Source organism: Bos indicus, chromosome 19, assembly GCF_029378745.1.
Source record: "Bos indicus isolate NIAB-ARS_2022 breed Sahiwal x Tharparkar chromosome 19, NIAB-ARS_B.indTharparkar_mat_pri_1.0, whole genome shotgun sequence".
In the NCBI taxonomy this organism is placed as follows: Eukaryota; Metazoa; Chordata; class Mammalia; order Artiodactyla; family Bovidae; genus Bos; species Bos indicus.
The window spans coordinates 51,554,010-51,571,117 of record NC_091778.1 but is presented as its reverse complement, the minus strand read 5'-3'; the positions used below and the strand labels follow the sequence as shown (position 1 = coordinate 51,571,117).

The following is a 17,108-nucleotide window of genomic DNA, read 5'->3' as shown; positions in this document are numbered from 1 at the left end:
GAGCCATCGATGGCAAACAACTCTCAGTGACAGTGCTGACAGGCGCCCAGTCCCTTCCACCCCCTCACTTGCCACCCCCCACCCAGCCTGCAGTGACCCTGCCTGCCTGAGGCACCCGGGAGACAAGGGGCGTGACCCCACAGCCTCTCTTCCTACATGGGGAGATGGGCACGCTCAGCATGAACTGGGAGGGCAGGTGGTCTGAAACCAGAACCCTTTGAAAGAATAGGTGGCGTTCAGCCATGATGGGGAGATGGACATTTTGCTATATCTGGTTTCAGCTGATAGCTGCCCATATAGACTTTATGAAAGAAAAAAAATTGCTACATTCCAAGGAAATGAATGGGTTAAACCCAGTTGGTCTGTGTGGCCATGGGATGTGGCTGGGAACCCCAAACACTGGAGGAGGGTCAGCCAGATGCAAAGGCATGTTCAAGGGCCACTCTGTGGCTTCCCTGGAGGCTCAGATGGGAAAAAATCCATCTGACAGAGAACTTCCCTCCCACTTATAGGTATTTGTGTCCCTTTCTCCTGATGCTGCCGTGGGCCCCATGTCTCAGTCTCCCAGCCACTCACCATTGTTCCTCTCCAGGCCCAAGGCCTCATTCATTGTTAATGGCTACCGGGGCTGTTGTGGAGAGGTCAGTCCTTCCCAGCCTGGGGTGTTGTAGGGAGGCCAGGACAATGGTGACCACGTAGGCCTCAGTCTGTAGTTTTGGGACGCTGGGTTGAGGGGCTGAAGCGTGGCAGCTCTCCCAGGGCGGAGGCTCCCACAGCAACCAGGTTCTCCCCAGGCGTTCTGGGCCCACTGGGGCTGGCATCCCCTCCTTGTTTGGAGGACTGGGGCCTGGAGGCTGAGTCCCCTCTTCTGCCTTCCTCTTGGCCCAGGGCGAATAAAAGAGGATGGTAAATCTCCTCTTAAGCAGGACTGAGTCTGGGGTGTCCATGGGTCTTTGGATCTTAACGTGGTTACATCAGTCAGGCATCTGCAGGGCACAGCCCGGCGTGTTCTTCAGGCTGAGCACCCACTGACCCTGAATTGGGTGTGTCCTCCTTGTAGAGCCCAGAGCTGACCCCACAGCAATGTGGTGAGGCAGGGCTGGAAAGTTCCACTGTGGGGTAGAGGCTTGGGGTGGTCTCAGCTCTGATGGTCGAGAGACCCACAGCAGACTCTAGGGGAAGCTTCAGGATGTGGGGCTGAGCTGGGTCTTTGACCTGGGATCTGTGCTGCCCTGCAAGGATCTGGGCCCCATCACTCCTGCTGTATAGGAATAACCATCCACTCTTGGTGTCTAGAAGTTGTGTGTAGGGGGTTTGAGCTGGAACACAAGGTGGACACCATCTCCTGGAAACATCCTATCCAGTGGGCCGAGGAGGTTTTACTATGTGGTTCTGACAATCAGGCCTCAGACGCTCCCAAGGCCTGGGGCATCGCATATGAGATAAAACTTGGTGAAGATGTGTAAGCGCAGTGATCCGGACCCCTGTCTCTCTCCAGTCTGCTTGCGTGTCAGGCGGCCTCAGTCTGGCCCAGAGTATCTCTGAGGCCTGGCTCAAAGGAAATTGACCTGACGATACATTTAGTTGATTTGATAGGTCTATTGATGGGTGTGCCAGTGTCTCTAAGATCGATGAAGGTTTTGCTGTCTAACTGGGAGAGGAATGGTGAGCTGAGGTTGAAAACGTATGTGCTTAGTCACTTCAGTCGTGTCTGACTCTTTGTGACCCCATGGACCGTAGCCCACCAGGTTCCTCTGTCCATGGGATTCTCCAGGCAAGAATACTGGAGTGGATTGCCATGCTCTCCTCCAGGGGATTTTCCTGACCCAGGGATCGAACTCACGTCTCCTACGGCTCCTGCGTTGCAGGAGGGTTCTTTACCTCTGAGGCACCAGGGAAGCCCAAGGGTGAACGGTACTCCTCCAAATTCATATCCACCCGGAATGTGAATGGAACCTTATTTGGAGTCAGGGTCTTTGCAGATGTAGTCAAGACGAAACCATCCTGTCAGGCCTTAATCCTGTTACGACTGATGTCCTTATAAGGAGAAACGATTTTGGATACTGGGAGAAGGCCATGCGGGGACGGGGCAGAGAGTGTGGAGACGTGGCCACAAGCCCAGGAAGCACGCATCGCCGGCACCACCAGGAGCTGGAAGAAGCCTGGGACAGGTTCTCCCTCGGAGCCTCCAGGAAGCACCAACCCTACGCTGGTTTTGAACTTCTGGCCTCCAGAATTGTGAAAAAATTAATTGCTGTTGTTTTAAACCACTACATTTGCAATCATTCTGGCCTCCAGGTACAGATTTCTTCCCTACCCGCCCCCTGCTCTGGGCGGGCTCTCTGGCTTCATGACAGGAAGCTGTGAGATGTGTGGTTCAAGGGGTGGACGAAAGGGACCCGTGTCCTTCGGTGCCTGGCAGCGTCAGCTGAGGTGTATAAGATGTGAGATTGTTGGCAGAGGCCGTGGTACTCGCCCATGCTGGTCAACACACATTTCCCTTCCGGGACTGCTCTCCACGATGCAGTCAGACACAATTATAGCTGCACCAACTCCACCCTCACCCCCACCCCCTGCTGCCCATCTTTCTTTCTGTGTGAGACTTTGAAAACTAGAATTTTCTGAAATTCCTGTGTTTGTAGGGAGCCAAGGCACTTGTTTCACACCCCAGCAGGCCAAGCACATCCTGGTCCATCATAAACATCTTGTTCCAGCCAGGCTTGGGCTTTCATAAGAATGACATTTCTCTGTGCTCTTTTGTGGTCGTCTGAAGAGGCCACCAAAGAGGAGACAGTGAAATTATGCAGTCAAAAAAAAAAAGAGAATGATCCATGGTGTCAGTTAATTTTAAAATATTGTTACTTCCTGGATATTTTGGATGCTTTATAAAATGTGTGATTTCTTTTCTCGTTCCAAATAAGCATTTGCTTCTGTCCCAGGACTTGTACTGGTGATTTTGTGTTAATTTCCTTAGAGAGCCCCTGTTGGTGTGCATGAGCTCCAGGTTGGAGAGAGCCTTCCTGCCACACTCTAGGGCGAGCCTGGGGAGGAGCTGGGGGCCGGCCACATGGCCTTCAGGTTGAGTCCCCGTCAGAGACCCCTCCAGATCATCCAGGATAACTCACAAGCTGCCCCTGCCCCCCTCAGAAGCTCAGGGCTGACTTTCTCACAGGAGTGTCTAGTTAGGATAACACTGGTAGCCCCGTGATCCTGCCCCTCTGCCCCACTTGCACACCAGGGAGAGGAGAAAGGAGGGCAAGAATGGGCAGGGGCAGGACCAGGAGAAAGACAAGGGGGTCCCCAGGTGGGGATGGGGGTCCGCTTCCAGATGCCCCGGTCTTCTGGTTCACTTTCTGCTGGGACTTGATTTATGTCCAGAAACTTGGAGTATCAAGCCAGTCACCACTGCCCCCTGGGGGCTGGGCGTCGTCGTAGGGAAAGGCCCGGGGCATGTGCCCAGGTTGTGGCTGCCCGAGTGGCTCATGATTCTCTTTCCTGTGGGTGCGAGGGCTGGAACTGCTCAGCTGGGCTACCATCCAGTATGTTGGTGCACCAGGGTACTGGTGAGCAGCCCTCAGGGCAGAGGGACACCCATGCCTGGACCCTGACCCTGAGGGCTCAGAGGTGCTTGAAGAGGAGACAGACTCTGGGCAACCAGGAACAGGAAGACGTTTCTGTCCTGGCAGCCTTGGGGTAGAGGGCCAAGCTTCCAGTGTTGGCCCAAAGCCACATGTGCGTGTGCCGGGTGTGTGTGTGTGGTTCACGCGTGGACCAAGTGTGGCTAGACAGCCCTAAGAGATTTCCTCCCTAGAGACCCCCTCCTAACAGGGCGTTCCTGTGCTGATGGTTCGGGGTCCTGGGTGGGGTTTGGGGTGGGGGCGGATTAGGTTTGCTAGGTGACCGCCCCTGGCAGGGGCTGTCCACCTACTTACAGACACTTCTTGCGTGAGGTGTATCTAGTTCAGGGGCAGTATCTTGCCAAAGGCCCAGAGGATCTTAGCAAAATTGTTGGCAGGAACCAATAAAGGCATCAGGCTTGTCAAACACACCCCATTCCGACCTCGTCCTGCCTTTGTTCATCACCAGCACTCCCTGGGCGCCCGCGCGTGCCAGCGCCAGTGTGAAGGGCAGAGGGTGAGATGAACAAGAGGCCCGTGGTCTGGAGACAACTCCAGGAAAAGACGAGCAGACCTGCGGCAGGACGCACAGCACCTGTTGGGAGAGGAGTCCAAATACACGCAGAAGGCAGTATCTGGGAGTCCTCACTCACCATGAAGAATCTCAGATTGGATCAATGCACGGTACCTGGCGACTGTGTTCTCACAGGAGCGTAATGATCCCAGAACCTCAGGGGCCACAGGAGTAAAGGACTCAGGAGGTGAGAGAGGGTCAGGTGGCATATCTGGGAACAGGGTTCCAAGCAGAGGCATCAGCACACACATGGTCCCCAGGGCCAGAGAATGCCTGGGGTTTCTGAGGGCCTGAAAGAGGGCCAGTGTGGCTGAGGACGAGCAAGGGAGTCTGGGGGGAAGGGTCTCTAGGGCACTGCAAGGATTCAGAGCTAAACTTCCTTTAGAGAAATCCTTAAACGTACAGATAAGCAACAAGTTGAAAATTAAAATTAGTCAAAGACCCAGACACATTATTTCTTTCTAGGTTTCCTGCCTTGGGTGTGCAGGGGCTGAATGACTTAATGTGAGCCCGTCCCACCCTAATAGCAATATTTGAATGACTTTCAAAGCATCAACACCTTTGGTTTGTTTTAGGCAAAATGGAACAGATTTCCACGGCCCCCAAAGCATGGCGGTCCCACGTGCCGTGCCCACTGTGTCTGAAGGGCCTGGCCCAGGGAGCGGAACAAATCCAGCACTTCTGGCATGAACCTTTCTTTAACCTGGAAGATGCAAATTCGGTCAGTTCTAGACCTGGAGTCTGGGTGCCAGCGAAGCTGTTCTGGGATTGTTACGCTCCTATGAGAACACATTCGCCAGGCACCGTGCACTGATCCAATCTAAGATTCTTCATGGTGAGTGAGGACTCCCAGATATTGCCTTCTACATGTATTTGGAATCCTTTTTTTTTTTTTTTAAATATATGTTTATTTGGCTGTGTCGGGTCTCATGGGTCTCTAGTTGTGGCATGCAGACTTAGCTGCCACACAGCACTTGGGATCTTAATTCCCTCACCAAGGATCGAACCCGCGTCCCCTGCATTGCAAGGCAAATTCATAACCACTCGACCACCAGGGAAGCCCTCATTGGGACTTTTTAGCTTGTGAGACTCACAGCAGCTTCTTTCAGATTTTTATTTTCTTCACTTAAGGATATATTTCTCAGCTCATTCGATGATTTGCTACTAGGTTTAGTGTAGTCATCTTGAGGATTAGCAATGTGGATGTTTTGCAAAGCACGGAATGTAGCACTTCTAGAAAAACCTTCTTTTTATCACATTATATGTACCTTTTAGGAACATATTCAATGAACCACCAAGCAGCTCCATCTTTAAAGGAACTTCTCTATGCTGAAAAGAAAAGGCTACAACGAGAGACAGGAAAAGGATGAAATAAGAGGGCTCATCAGTAAAGGCAAACATGCAGTAGAAGTAGGACACCATCCACGCACACAAACAGGAGGTCAAAACCAAGAATCACGAGAGGAGGAGAGGACGCACGCAGGACATTCGAAATGCACTGGAAAGAAGAGATCAGCAACTTAAGACACTCATGCACGTATATGTAGACTGCTGTATCGAGATCTCATGGTCACCACAAACCGGAAGTCTATTATCATAGGTATACACACAAAAAAGAGAAAGCAATTCAAGTGCATCACGGAAGTCATCAAATCATAAGGGAACAAAAGAGGAAAGGAAGAAAAAAAGACATCCCAGCCCACCTCCAAAAAAACAACAAAGAATACACTCAGGGAGTTGCACAGCTTTGCTTGTAGACACATCTGGCATATATGGTTTGGGATGCGGTTTGGGAACAGGAAGGGGAAGCACGTGGGGCAGGTGGCAGAGTGGGGAGCCCCAGGGCTGGGGAAGACCAGGGAGGTTGGACAGAGATTCCAGCAGCAGCCACCTGTCTGGCCTCCCATCCAGAGGGGCTGCTCTACCCTGTGGGGGTGGTGGAGGATGCCCCATGCATCATCTCAGGCCACTGATATCCTCATTTTGGTTCCACAGGTGCTTCCTGGAACGTCCCTCAAACTGGTTCTTATTCATGTTCTAAAGACAAGAGAGTGTCCATGATCAGCTGAGGACCCCAGACTGGGGCATCTCCAAGGTGACCCAAGCGTGGCACTCCTGCCCTGGGGAGGAGCCCAGGCCTGGGTGGGGTGGAGGAGGGGAGGGTCCTGTTAGGTCAAGTGCTATGGAACATGAGATTTTTGCACTTTGGGCCCCAGAACCTGCTAAGGAGCCCTCCCTGGCATGTCCATCAGGAAGACGCCAGGAAGTGGCCAAGCTTCCTAGTCCTCAGCCTGCTCTTCCCCGCACGTCCCCTCTGCAGAGTCCAGTGTGCACGGTGCACTCAGCTCCCCACCCCAGGTTCAGAGCCTCCTTACTTGGGGAAGTGGGGAGGGTGGGAGGGATGAGAGCCACGCAAGACACCTTTGCCTACAAGTGCGTCCTTTGGGAATATCCCCCACCCACACATCTAGGTCTCCTGGAAGAAGCAGGAAGCCCCCATGCCATCCCCTAGGGGGTCCTAGGGGTGGTGTGGACTCCATGGCCTGTCTGCGGTGGGGCATCTGCGTTCTGGGACTAGTACTGCATTTGTTGCCTGGGGTCCTCTGGGGCAGCAGTTCTGGCTCCCTGGGACCTCAAATGCTCCCCAATCTCTCACTGGTCTCGGTGAGTATGAGACCATGGGGCAGAGTGTCTATGCCGGGTCTGGGATGACCCTACCCCTCCCCCACCCACAGACCAGGCTCAGCGGCCAATACCTTCTGGAGCTTGAAGTTCAGGGAGCCACACCTTCAGCACTAGACCAGTGTGCAGATCAGCAGGCTGAGGAGGACGACGAGGCAAGGATGGGGAAGATTACCAGCACCTCGCTCAGTGTGTTGAGGATTATGATTGGAACGGGGTGTGCTCCTCTGCCGACCTGCGATAAATAGGAGGGACCGGGCCCTTCCTCCTTTGTTCACCTGTGCAGGAGCCCCCACCACCTTGGGGGCACCCTCGAGGGGGACATCGCCTGTGGTTAGGAAGCCCATGGGTGGGAGAATGGCAGGGGGATGGGTGCATGGGATGGGCAGGGCTCCAGTAACAGAGGGTGAGGGTGTCTGCGGAGGGAAGACCCGAGGGGGCTTTCTGGGGGTTCCCTCCTGTAGCCCAGGATGAAGATAGGAACACCTACCTGTGGGAGGTATGACAGGCAGGTAATGCGACCCTGCAAAGAGACACAGGGCAGGTTGGCGGGGGCCTGCCCAGGGCCTGCCCTGACACAGCCCGTCTGCCCCAGGTATCAGATGAGCCCTGGATACAGGAGTTCATGAAGGCCTCACTGGGTTCCCCGCCCAGGGCCCGGCTAGGCTGAGGGGTGCCTCTCAGCCCCTCCCACTGTTCCTGGTCCGGGGCAAAGCTGGAGCCCTGCTTCCTGTCCCCAGCGCTCAGGGTGACTCTGACTGCGTATGAAAGGCAAAGCGGTAGAGGGAGCGACGGTTGACTTGGGGAGTTTGCAGCAAAGCAATGGGTGGGGGTAGGGGGATAGGCGGTGTTTAGGGAGGGAGGTGCCAGCTCCCTGAGCACACGGGGACAGTGAGCAGGCACACGTGCCGGGGCTGCCCTGAGAAGCTCAGAGAGGGCACAGCCGCGGCGTGGGAGGGGCAGGGTGGAAGTCCTCTTCAGGCCTCATCTCCGTGGCTCTGGGCACCTCAGGTGGGCAGGAGTCACTCCTCCCTAGTTGCTCCGCACTCCTGCCCGCCAAAAGAGAAGCTCTTGGGGTCAATAACCCCCACCCCGCCCTGCTCACCTACGACGGTCAGTGTGGTGATTTCGGTATTTATCTGGCGTCCCTGCAGAGTCCACTTGTACAGCCCTGACTGGGTGTCCTGGGCTTTATCAGTTACTAGGTATGCCTGGTCCTTCCAAATCCAGAGCTCCCATCCATCCTTGCAGAAGTCTCCTGGGGGCTTTACATTGCAGATGAGCTTCCAGGGTGCCGTGGGGTTCACTTTCAGGGAGATGTTGATGTGGGAGAAGGCATTGGAGATGCGGCAGCTCATCATGGCTGGCTTGCCCCTCGACACAGAAACCTCACCCTTGGTGCAGTTGGGGTTGTCCCAGGCTGTGTGCGGGGAAAGTCACACATGTGGGTCATGGCTGGACCTCAGGACATCCAGTGACTGCCCTTCCTGGGGTCACTGGCACTACCTGGAGCCTGGGCCCCTCCTGGCCTGATCTAGGTCTCTCCTCCCACACCCATCTTGCCCCTGATGCATTCCCCGCCCCCTCTCCCCCTCCCCTTCTTCCCATGCAGGCAGAGTTGGGACCATGCCACTTACTTCCACTCTGAGCACTCCTGAAGGCCGCCAACAACAAGAGGACCCAGAACATCCTGGGAGCGAGGAGAGTGGATGCTGACATCAGCATGGCCAGCAGGACGTGGATGAGTTTTAAGGGGTCCCTCGTCCTCCTTACTGGTTTTTGGGACACTCCCTGGAGGAAGGAAAGCTGATGAGTCAGAGTTCCCTTAGGCTCCTTGGGAAGCCAGTGAGAGGGGCTGCACCCTGTCCAGGGTGGGTGAGGGTCCCCAAGCTCCTCCCTGACCCAACTGTGTCATGACCCTTCTCGACACCTTTATAATGTCTGCAGTGGGACCACTGTCAGACAGATGAGAAACACAGATGAGAAAGACAGATGAGACAGGAAACAAGTCCCTGGGACACAAGTCCCTTTATATTGCTGGGGTTATCTTGAATTTTATATAAAACATGCAAACTCCCTGAGCATGTGTCCTGAGAGATGGTCATGACACACAGAATCTCGTGTGGCCACTTGAACCTGACACCAGCCTAGGACCACCTTGGATGCTCCCAGCCCCTCTTCCACTCTTGCATTCTGAGGATTGGCATTTGGGGACATTTGGTCCACTCTCCAGATTTGCTTTTATCTACAACAAGAGTCTTCCTGTGGAACTCGTGAGTTACAGTCTGGAAAGCTGAACTTTCACTTCCTTTGAAACAAATGCTCATCTCGGGATTTGGCATCCAGTAAAACTGACGTTTGGACTTCCCAGACGGCACAGTGGTAAAGAATCTGCCTGCCGATGCAGGAGACACAAGAGATGAGGGTTCAGTCCTGGGTCAGGGAGATCCTCTGGAGTAGGAAATGGCAACCAACTTCAGTAGCCTATCCTAGGGAATTCCATGGACAGACTCAGACCTGACTGAGCGACTAACACTTTCACTTTTCATAATGACAGGTAGCTACCATTAGGTACTACACAGAGGATGAGATGGTTAGATAGTATCACCAACTCAATGGACATGAATTTGAGCAAACTCAGGAGATAGTGGAGGACAGAGGAGCCTGGCAGGTTACAATCCATGGAGTTACAAAGAATGGGATGTGACTTAGCAACTGAACAACAACAAAAAGTAGCTTCACTGCCCGAAAATCCTCTGTGTTCCATCCATTCATTCATCCTTCCCCCCAGCTCCTGACAACCATCGATCTTTTTACTGTGTCCAGAGTTTTGCCTTTTCCAGAATGCCATGGACTTGGTACCCTTTGGTTTTGAATTCAGTGTCTGATTTTCCTTTTCCACTTTGCTGGGTACTGGGCAGAAGGGCCAGGAGCAAAGGAAAGTGTGGATGTAATCACTTCCAGGAGCTGAGGGCCATTGGTGACCAGCCCCAGTCCTGACTCCAGGAGACTCTGGCTCAAACAAGGAGAATGACATGGCGAGGGACAGTCTCATCCCCCAGACCCCTGTGACTGGTGCTGCTGTCTCTGGCTTCCCTTGATTTTCTAAACTTGCTTCTATTCCTAATTTACCGTCAGAAGGACAGCCTTCTTTTCTCACATAAGTAAAACATTTGTAGTTGAGGAAGAAAGACGTCACCTGAGAGACACGTGTTCTGTGCACACACATGTATGTGATTTTACATACGTGGAATCAGGTTAGACAGCCCACTACTGTCTCTCTCTTCTTGCCCTCTGTACTGTATGTACAAGGCTGAATGCTGCTCTTTAGTCGCTAAGCCGTGTCTGACTCTTTGCAACCCCATGTACTGGAGCCCAGGCTCTGCTGTCCATGGGAATTCCCTTGCAAGAATATTGGAGTGGGTTGCCATTTCCTTCTCTAGGGGATCTTCCCGACTCAGGGATCAAACTCACCTCTCCTGCATTGGCAGGCACTTTCTTTACCACTGATCCATCAGGGAAGGGTGAAAGGTGGCCCCAAAACACATGTCCACCCAGAACTTGTGAAGGTGACCTTACTTGGAAATAGAGCCTTTGCAGCCATAAATAAAGAGGAAGTTGTATTAGAGCAGTGTGGGCCCCAGTGTAATGTGTCAGGCTTTCTTGTAAAAAGAGAGAAATTTGTCAGAAACAGACAACGGAGAGGCCCGGAGCTGACAGAGGCACAGACTGGAGGGATGTGGCCACAAGCCAAGGGATGTCAGAGCCGCCAGAAGCTGGAAGAGACAAGGAAGGATATTTCCCTGCAGCTGTGCTGACACTCACAGACTTTCTACCACCACTTGGAGTCCTCCTGAGGGAATATGGCCTGTGCACAGGTGACCCCTGGCCATCTTCCGTCGTGTTGTCCAAGATTGCTGAAGTACAGGCTCCCAGATGGGCACCCGTGGGGACTCCCTGCTGCTCTTTCCGCTGCCCTCAAACCTCCAGTTTTCCCCAAGCCTTCCCCAGGCCATGGCGGGGGTCTGCCCTCACACACACGAACCTCTCAGTCCAACTTCATGAACTCCCTGAGGTTCTCACCGGGAAGGGCTCTGGATGGTTCCAGAATCTGGACAGGGATGCCAGGGTCCCTTCCCACCAGTCTCTGCCCCCAAACTCCAACCACCTTTGGCCTAGCTCCTCATTGTCAGATGATACAGCCTAGGAGCTGGGAAGAACTCCAGGTTGGGGTAGATCCTTGAAACCATAGACCAGTCTCAACTAAACCAAATCTGTACATCAGAGACACAGACTTTTCCACCTTATAGAGTGCAGAAGGGGTGTCTGCAAAGAGCTGGACTGGGGATGGATGAGCCGGACTGGGAAGGAGTGTCCTGTCTGAGGATGGAGGAGTTGGACTGGGATGCAGGGGCTGGTCTGAGGATGGATGAGCTGGAATGGGGATGGGGGGAGCTGGTCTGGGCTGGAGGAGCTAGACTGGGGATGGGAGGAGCTCCCCTGTCATCAGGCACCTTGGCAAGACTTATCAGTCTGGGGTTCCACTGCTGTCTTATTTTTAAATATAGGCATATTTTGTGCAGTATTTGCCACATATTTACATTTCAAAGTGATTCGTTATCTGAAATTCAGATGGGTTTTTAAGTCTGGCATTTCCACTCCTCTGCCTGAGTCCCTCCTCTTGTCTCTCATGCTGCAAAGGACAGGAAAATGGGAGAGAGAGAGGCCAGGGCACAACAGGGGAAGAGCGGGGTGAGAAGGCAGAGGGTGGGGGGTGCTACAGGAAGACTGCATGATGGGGCAAGAGCTGGAGGGGCCCTGAGGTTTCTGGAGTTGGGAAAAGTGAGGCAACAATTCACCATTCTCTCAGATCATTGTCACAGCTGCTGGTATCTCCATGTGTTAAGCTGGAGCACACAGCTGGGATTTGTGCTGTCACTGGGGACATGATCACATTTGGGAGTCAGTGGAACACCTTGGAAAGTGCATGCCGTTGCCAGCACTTTGTCCTGCCACAGGACCTTGGGGAAACTGAGGCAGCAGGTATGTGGCTCCAGGCTTATCAGCTGACCAGGGGCACAGGGGTTCTCGGTCGGCAGGGATCTCCATTCCTGCAGCACCTAGGAGAAGCTGGACCAGGTTTCCCACGCAAAGGCTCAGTGGTAACGTGTATGTACCTGGATATTTACATGGGAGGGTGAGCACCCTGCTGTCCAGGCAGGCCTTTCACCAACAGTGTGGAGGGAGGCGACCAACCACCTTCAGGAGTCACTGAATCGGAGCCCCAGCCCTGACTCAGAGGGAAGGGATGCCTCAGTCCTGGGAGCTTTTGCTGTGTCCTGTCCCTGCTGGGATGGCCAGAAGGGAGGGTCCCTGGTACTGCTGCTGCTGCTGCTGCTATGTCGCTTTAGTCTTGTCCACTCTGTGTGACCCCATAGACGGCAGCCCACCAGGCTCCCCCATCCCTGGGATTTTCCAGGCAAGATTACAGGAGTGGGTTGTCATTGCCTACTCTGGACGGATCCCTACTGGGCAGTAATAAGTTCCTGCAAGCCTGGGGGCTGAGTCTGTAAACCATTGCGGCTCTCATGGGCCATCAGTACCTGCCAGCCCATCAGCTGGGCTACTTCTCACTCTCTTTCACAAGGCACTTCCTCTGAGAATCCTCCCCTCCTTGCACCTGCTGGTTGCACCCTCAGGGGGCACCTCCCCACCACCTTCACTATTTAGTCCCAGGCGATGAGGGCCTCCCAGGGGCTCTGGCTCCCCAGGCACTGGGAGTGGAAATTGGCTTTCAAATTGCAGATCATTCACCAGTAGTGGGAGGTGAATTGAATTTAGATTGCTGTTGCAGCTTAACCAAAAATGAAAGGAGAGCATAGAACGAGTCAGTGGAGTGCCCCTCTCCAGGTTTCCTCTGTTTTAATGAGTGTTTATGAGAGAATGGGCTGAGTGTGCATGTGTGCCCCTTGTGAGGTCACACAAGTGCATACGTGCATGAAAGTGAGTGTGTGTGCACAAGTATGAGAGTCGCAGCGTTGGCCTGGACGTGAAAGTGTTTAAACCTAGATGTGGTCCGGGACAGCAGGTGTCCTGGTGTTTCCAGGTGTGGTCTGGGACGCAGGTTTTGTGCGTATGGGTGGACATGCAGGAGCTCAAGATGCCAACTCTCTGCCCATCCCAACAATGGCAGAGTCAAGCTTGGAGCGGCCCCTCAGAGACGCAGTTCCCCACCAGGTCAGGAAGCCTTTGTCTTTTTCCCTCCTTCAGCGGAGAGGCAGAGCACAGAGCCTGGGAGCTCAGCGCTCCATCTCCATCAACCCAGCCCCTATTTGAGTGCGATCCTACACCAGGAGCCCCGGCCACCATCCCTCCAGCTCTCACCTGCGACCCGGTAACCGGTAACCGGCTCCTCCACGCCTGCAGCTGCAGCCTGTCTGTGCGCAGGTCTGAGCGGCTACATTCAACCCAAATGATGATTCCAGGGCGGAGCCAGGAAAGGAGGAGGCGGGAAGGATTCAGAATCCATGCACCTCAGGTCTGATAGCCAGGTCCCGTATTCAGGAAGGAAACCTCAAGTTATGGGAAGTCACTCGAGTTTCCCATAAAAGCAGAGACATTACTTTGACAAGAAAGGTCTGACTAGTCAACGCTATGGTTTTTCCAGTAGTCATGTATGGATGTGAGAGTTGGACTATAAAGAAGGCTGAGTGGAGAAGAATTGATACTTTTAACTGTGGTGTTGACAAGACTCTTGAAAGTCCCTTGGATGCAAAGGAGATCCAACCAGTCCATCCTAAAGGAGATCAGTCCTGGGTGTTCGTTGGAGGGACTGATGTTGAAGTTGAAACTCCAATACTTTGGCCACCTGATGTGGAGAGCTGACTCATTTGAAAAGACCCTGATACTGGGAAAGATTGAAGGCAGGTGGAGAAGGGGACGACAGAGGATGAGATGCTTGGATGGCATCACCGACACAGTGAACATGGGATTGGGTGGACTCCGGGACTTGGTTATGGACAGGGAGGCCTGGCAAATGCGGTTCATGGGGTCGCAAAGAGTCAGACACAACTGAGCAACTGAACTGAACTGAACTGAACTTGAATTTCAGGAACTGCCCTGAGTTCAGGGGAAAAGATGAGTTTCTTGACAGTGAATTCCTTATTATATTTTTATTAGGTGTAGGGCATTAGATGATCATTGTAAAGAAACCGGTAGGGGGCAGTTTTCCAGGAGAGCCAGTTCTTGAGTTCTCCCCTTTCAAGCTCCGTCTGAATAGATCCTCCTTTGGGGAGCCGGGTGTGTTCACCCCCCTGCATGGATCTGGGGACCTGCCTGTCCCCTGCTGTGTGTATCACCCCCACACAGACACTGGGCTGAGCTCTGCCCATTGAGAATCATCAGAGCCTGATTCCAGCTTTCAGAAATGCAAGTTGGGTCCACCTAGATAGAAATCATGCTGGGGACACAGGCAGGGATAAGGAGCGAGAGTGAGTAGGAGCAAGTGGTAAAGAGTTTAAACCATAAATTGTCCTTCATTAGCCCTTGAGCAGAAGGAGCCCCTCTTCCCGGCTCCCTCCCCATGGAGGGTCCTAGCAGGCTGGGTATAGAGACACTCTGTGGCCAAAACAGGTGTCCCTGGGGCATACCCGAGTGCCCTCATTCCCAGAAGGTAGAGTCCAATAGGTGCTGACCTCAGAGAAGTGCTGGAACCCGGGAGTGTCCTTGCAGGGGTGTGTATGTTTCTCTTGTACAAATGGTTTTGGTGCTTATAAAAATCACTAAGATAGAAGTCTCTCTTTGAGACTCTGAATGTAGGGAATAAGGGCAATGTGTGAGAGTCACAAGGGCGGGGAAGGACAGAGGTGTTTCAACTCTTTGTTCTTTGTTCGACTCCAGGCTCCATTTTTTTCAAATTGCTGGAGGCAAGCAGCTGCTGTTGACTTGAACCCGGAGTCCTTGGTCCACGTCCAGCCTCGCTAGCTTCCAGGCTCTCGCCAGCAGCGCCCAGATTTCCTGCAGACCCGGAGGAAGGCTGCTGTCGTCATCCCGCTGCCTAGCCTGCCTTCGTACACCCTCCCAGCTCCGTCTTCCTTGTGGCAGAGGGGCAGGTGTGCAGCCTCAGCTGCGGGCAGCATGTGTCCTGGGAGCTCACACTTGGGGCAGCGGAGTCATGAGCCAAGGGTGACCAGAGACAAAGGGGCACGTGCAGGGCTGGGCCTGGCTCTGTTCCCGCACCCCCGAGGAGAGAGCCTGGGAGAGAGAGACCCAGCAGGGATGCTGTGGCAGGGGTTGGGGGCAGGAGAAAGAGTTTGTCTCTGTTCAGTGTAGGACGTCCCTCATCAGACCTGCACTTCCAATAAAGCCCCCTGGAAGGCAGGAGTGGGGTGGGGACAGTGAGTCTGAAGGTCCTTCCATGAGGGAGCAGAAGCCTCGAAGGTGTATGGAGAAGGGAGACCCCATGGTTATTGATGGTTTGGAGGTGGGGTGAGGAAGCCCAGAGGTCCGCAGTGCCAACTGAGTGCCATGTGGACTGTCCCCTTCCACTAGAACCTAAAGTGACCTGCTGGCAGGGTGTAGAGCAGAGTAAGGGGCAAAGAGGTATCTGTGGCCACTAGGGGAGAGGTCCCATAGGCTGTGGACCCAGGCTGGGCAAATCCTCCGCAGGTGGACAGAGACAGTGCTAGTGTGGGTGGGATCCTTGTGGACCAGCCCTCACCCATCCTATGCTGACATGTGTAGACTTGTATTCTCTCATTCTGGTTGAGCAGCTTCCCCGAGGCATGTGGCCACGTTCATGAACACATGTCTGCTGGCATCTCAGACACTCGGCACCCCCACTGAAGGGCAGGTCTCGGAGTGCAGACCCTCCAAGGGCTCATGGGCCTAAGGGTGTGTTTAAACAGGGCTTTGTGTTCGTGAGCTTTGAGGCTGGGTTCACAGCCCCAGAATCCTGGCTTCTCGTTTCCTTGATATTTCGAAAGCCCTGGTCCAGTGTCGCCTTATTTCCAGAGCAGCTGAGGAAGAATCCGCTTGTCCTCATTCCTATGTACATCGTCCTTGTGGGGAAGATTTAAACTTTTCCTCTTGTCTCTGGTTAGGAGTGCTGTGCTGGGCTCAGTTGCTGAGTCGTGTCTGGTGTTTTGCGACCCCGTGGACTGCAGCCCACCAGGCTCTTCTGTCCATGGGATTCTCCAGGCAGGAATACTGGAGACGGTTGCCATTTCCTCGGCCAGCAGATCGTCCTGATCCAGGCATTGAGCCCATGCCTCCTGCATCTCCTGCTTTGTCAGGCAGATTCTCTACCACTGAGCCACCTGGGAAGCCCTTGGTTAGGGGAGGGGAGTGTTTTACTTACTTCCTCACCCTAGTGCCTATATCCTCCTTCCAACCAAAATCTTGCATTTCCTTTTCTTCTTTTTCTAAACTCCAAGAAATGCACATCCTTCCTCTTCCTTTTCAGTGATCTCCCTAGGGCTCCTGCAGTCCAGATGTCAGCATTCACGTCACAGTCTTTTCAGTCTCAGGTCCAGAATGTTTTCAGCCAAGCTGGCCGTACCATGTGGCTTGTTGGATCTCAATTCCTCAGATAGTGATTGGACCCAGGCCACGACAGTGAAAGTGCCAAATCCTTATCACTAGAGACCAGGGAACTTTCTTGTTTTAGACATATTTATGTTTTAAAATGTAAGACTAAAATTCTTGACCTGTTAGCATTTCTCTTTGTGATGGAGTCACCCGGAAGCATGATGTTTGCTTTCTGAAATGGCTGCATTCCTCCAACATCGGGTTATTTTGTCCCCAGCTGCCCCAGCCTTCAGTGCTCTTGGGAATTATTTGTCTTTACACTTCATTTTTTGAAAGAATCACATTTTCAGTATTCATTCTTCCGCAACCAATTCCCAGATATGCCTTTCCATTTAACTGAACGTTCTTTTATTTTCTTCAAAATAGTATGACACTGTACTTATGGAAGTGCTTATAACTGGGGTGCTTGTTGCTGCTTCAGGGATCATGAGGTAGGTCTGGCTCTGGCCCCGCCCCCGCCATGCATTGAGTAACTTGGTCCTGAGGGTCTAACTCCTGCAGTGGCCCCTCAGAGTCAGGGAGGAGGCGGGCTCCGCCAGTCTGGCTGAGCCACGTGGTCCCCCCAGCTCCCTCCAGGGTCCCTGATGCCTCCGAGCTGCCCAGACCCTGGCGCGCAGGCCACCACCGACTGGATGCTCTCCTCTCCC

The 17,108-nt window shown here is 53.5% G+C and overlaps 1 protein-coding gene across 1 annotated transcript; it reads right to left on the bottom strand.

The window, feature by feature from the left end:
• Nucleotides 1-6,986: 6,986 nt before the first annotated feature.
• On the bottom strand, nt 6,987-8,661 carry LOC139177789 (secreted and transmembrane protein 1b-like). Its single transcript, XM_070774456.1, has 4 exons — nt 8,511-8,661; nt 7,979-8,293; nt 7,364-7,396; nt 6,987-7,108 (listed from the first exon to the last, which is right to left on the bottom strand). The coding sequence occupies exons 1-4, from the start codon at nt 8,596-8,598 to the stop codon at nt 6,987-6,989; spliced, it is 558 nt and encodes a 185-aa protein (XP_070630557.1). The 5' UTR covers nt 8,599-8,661.
• Between the last annotated feature and the right edge of the window lie 8,447 nt (nt 8,662-17,108).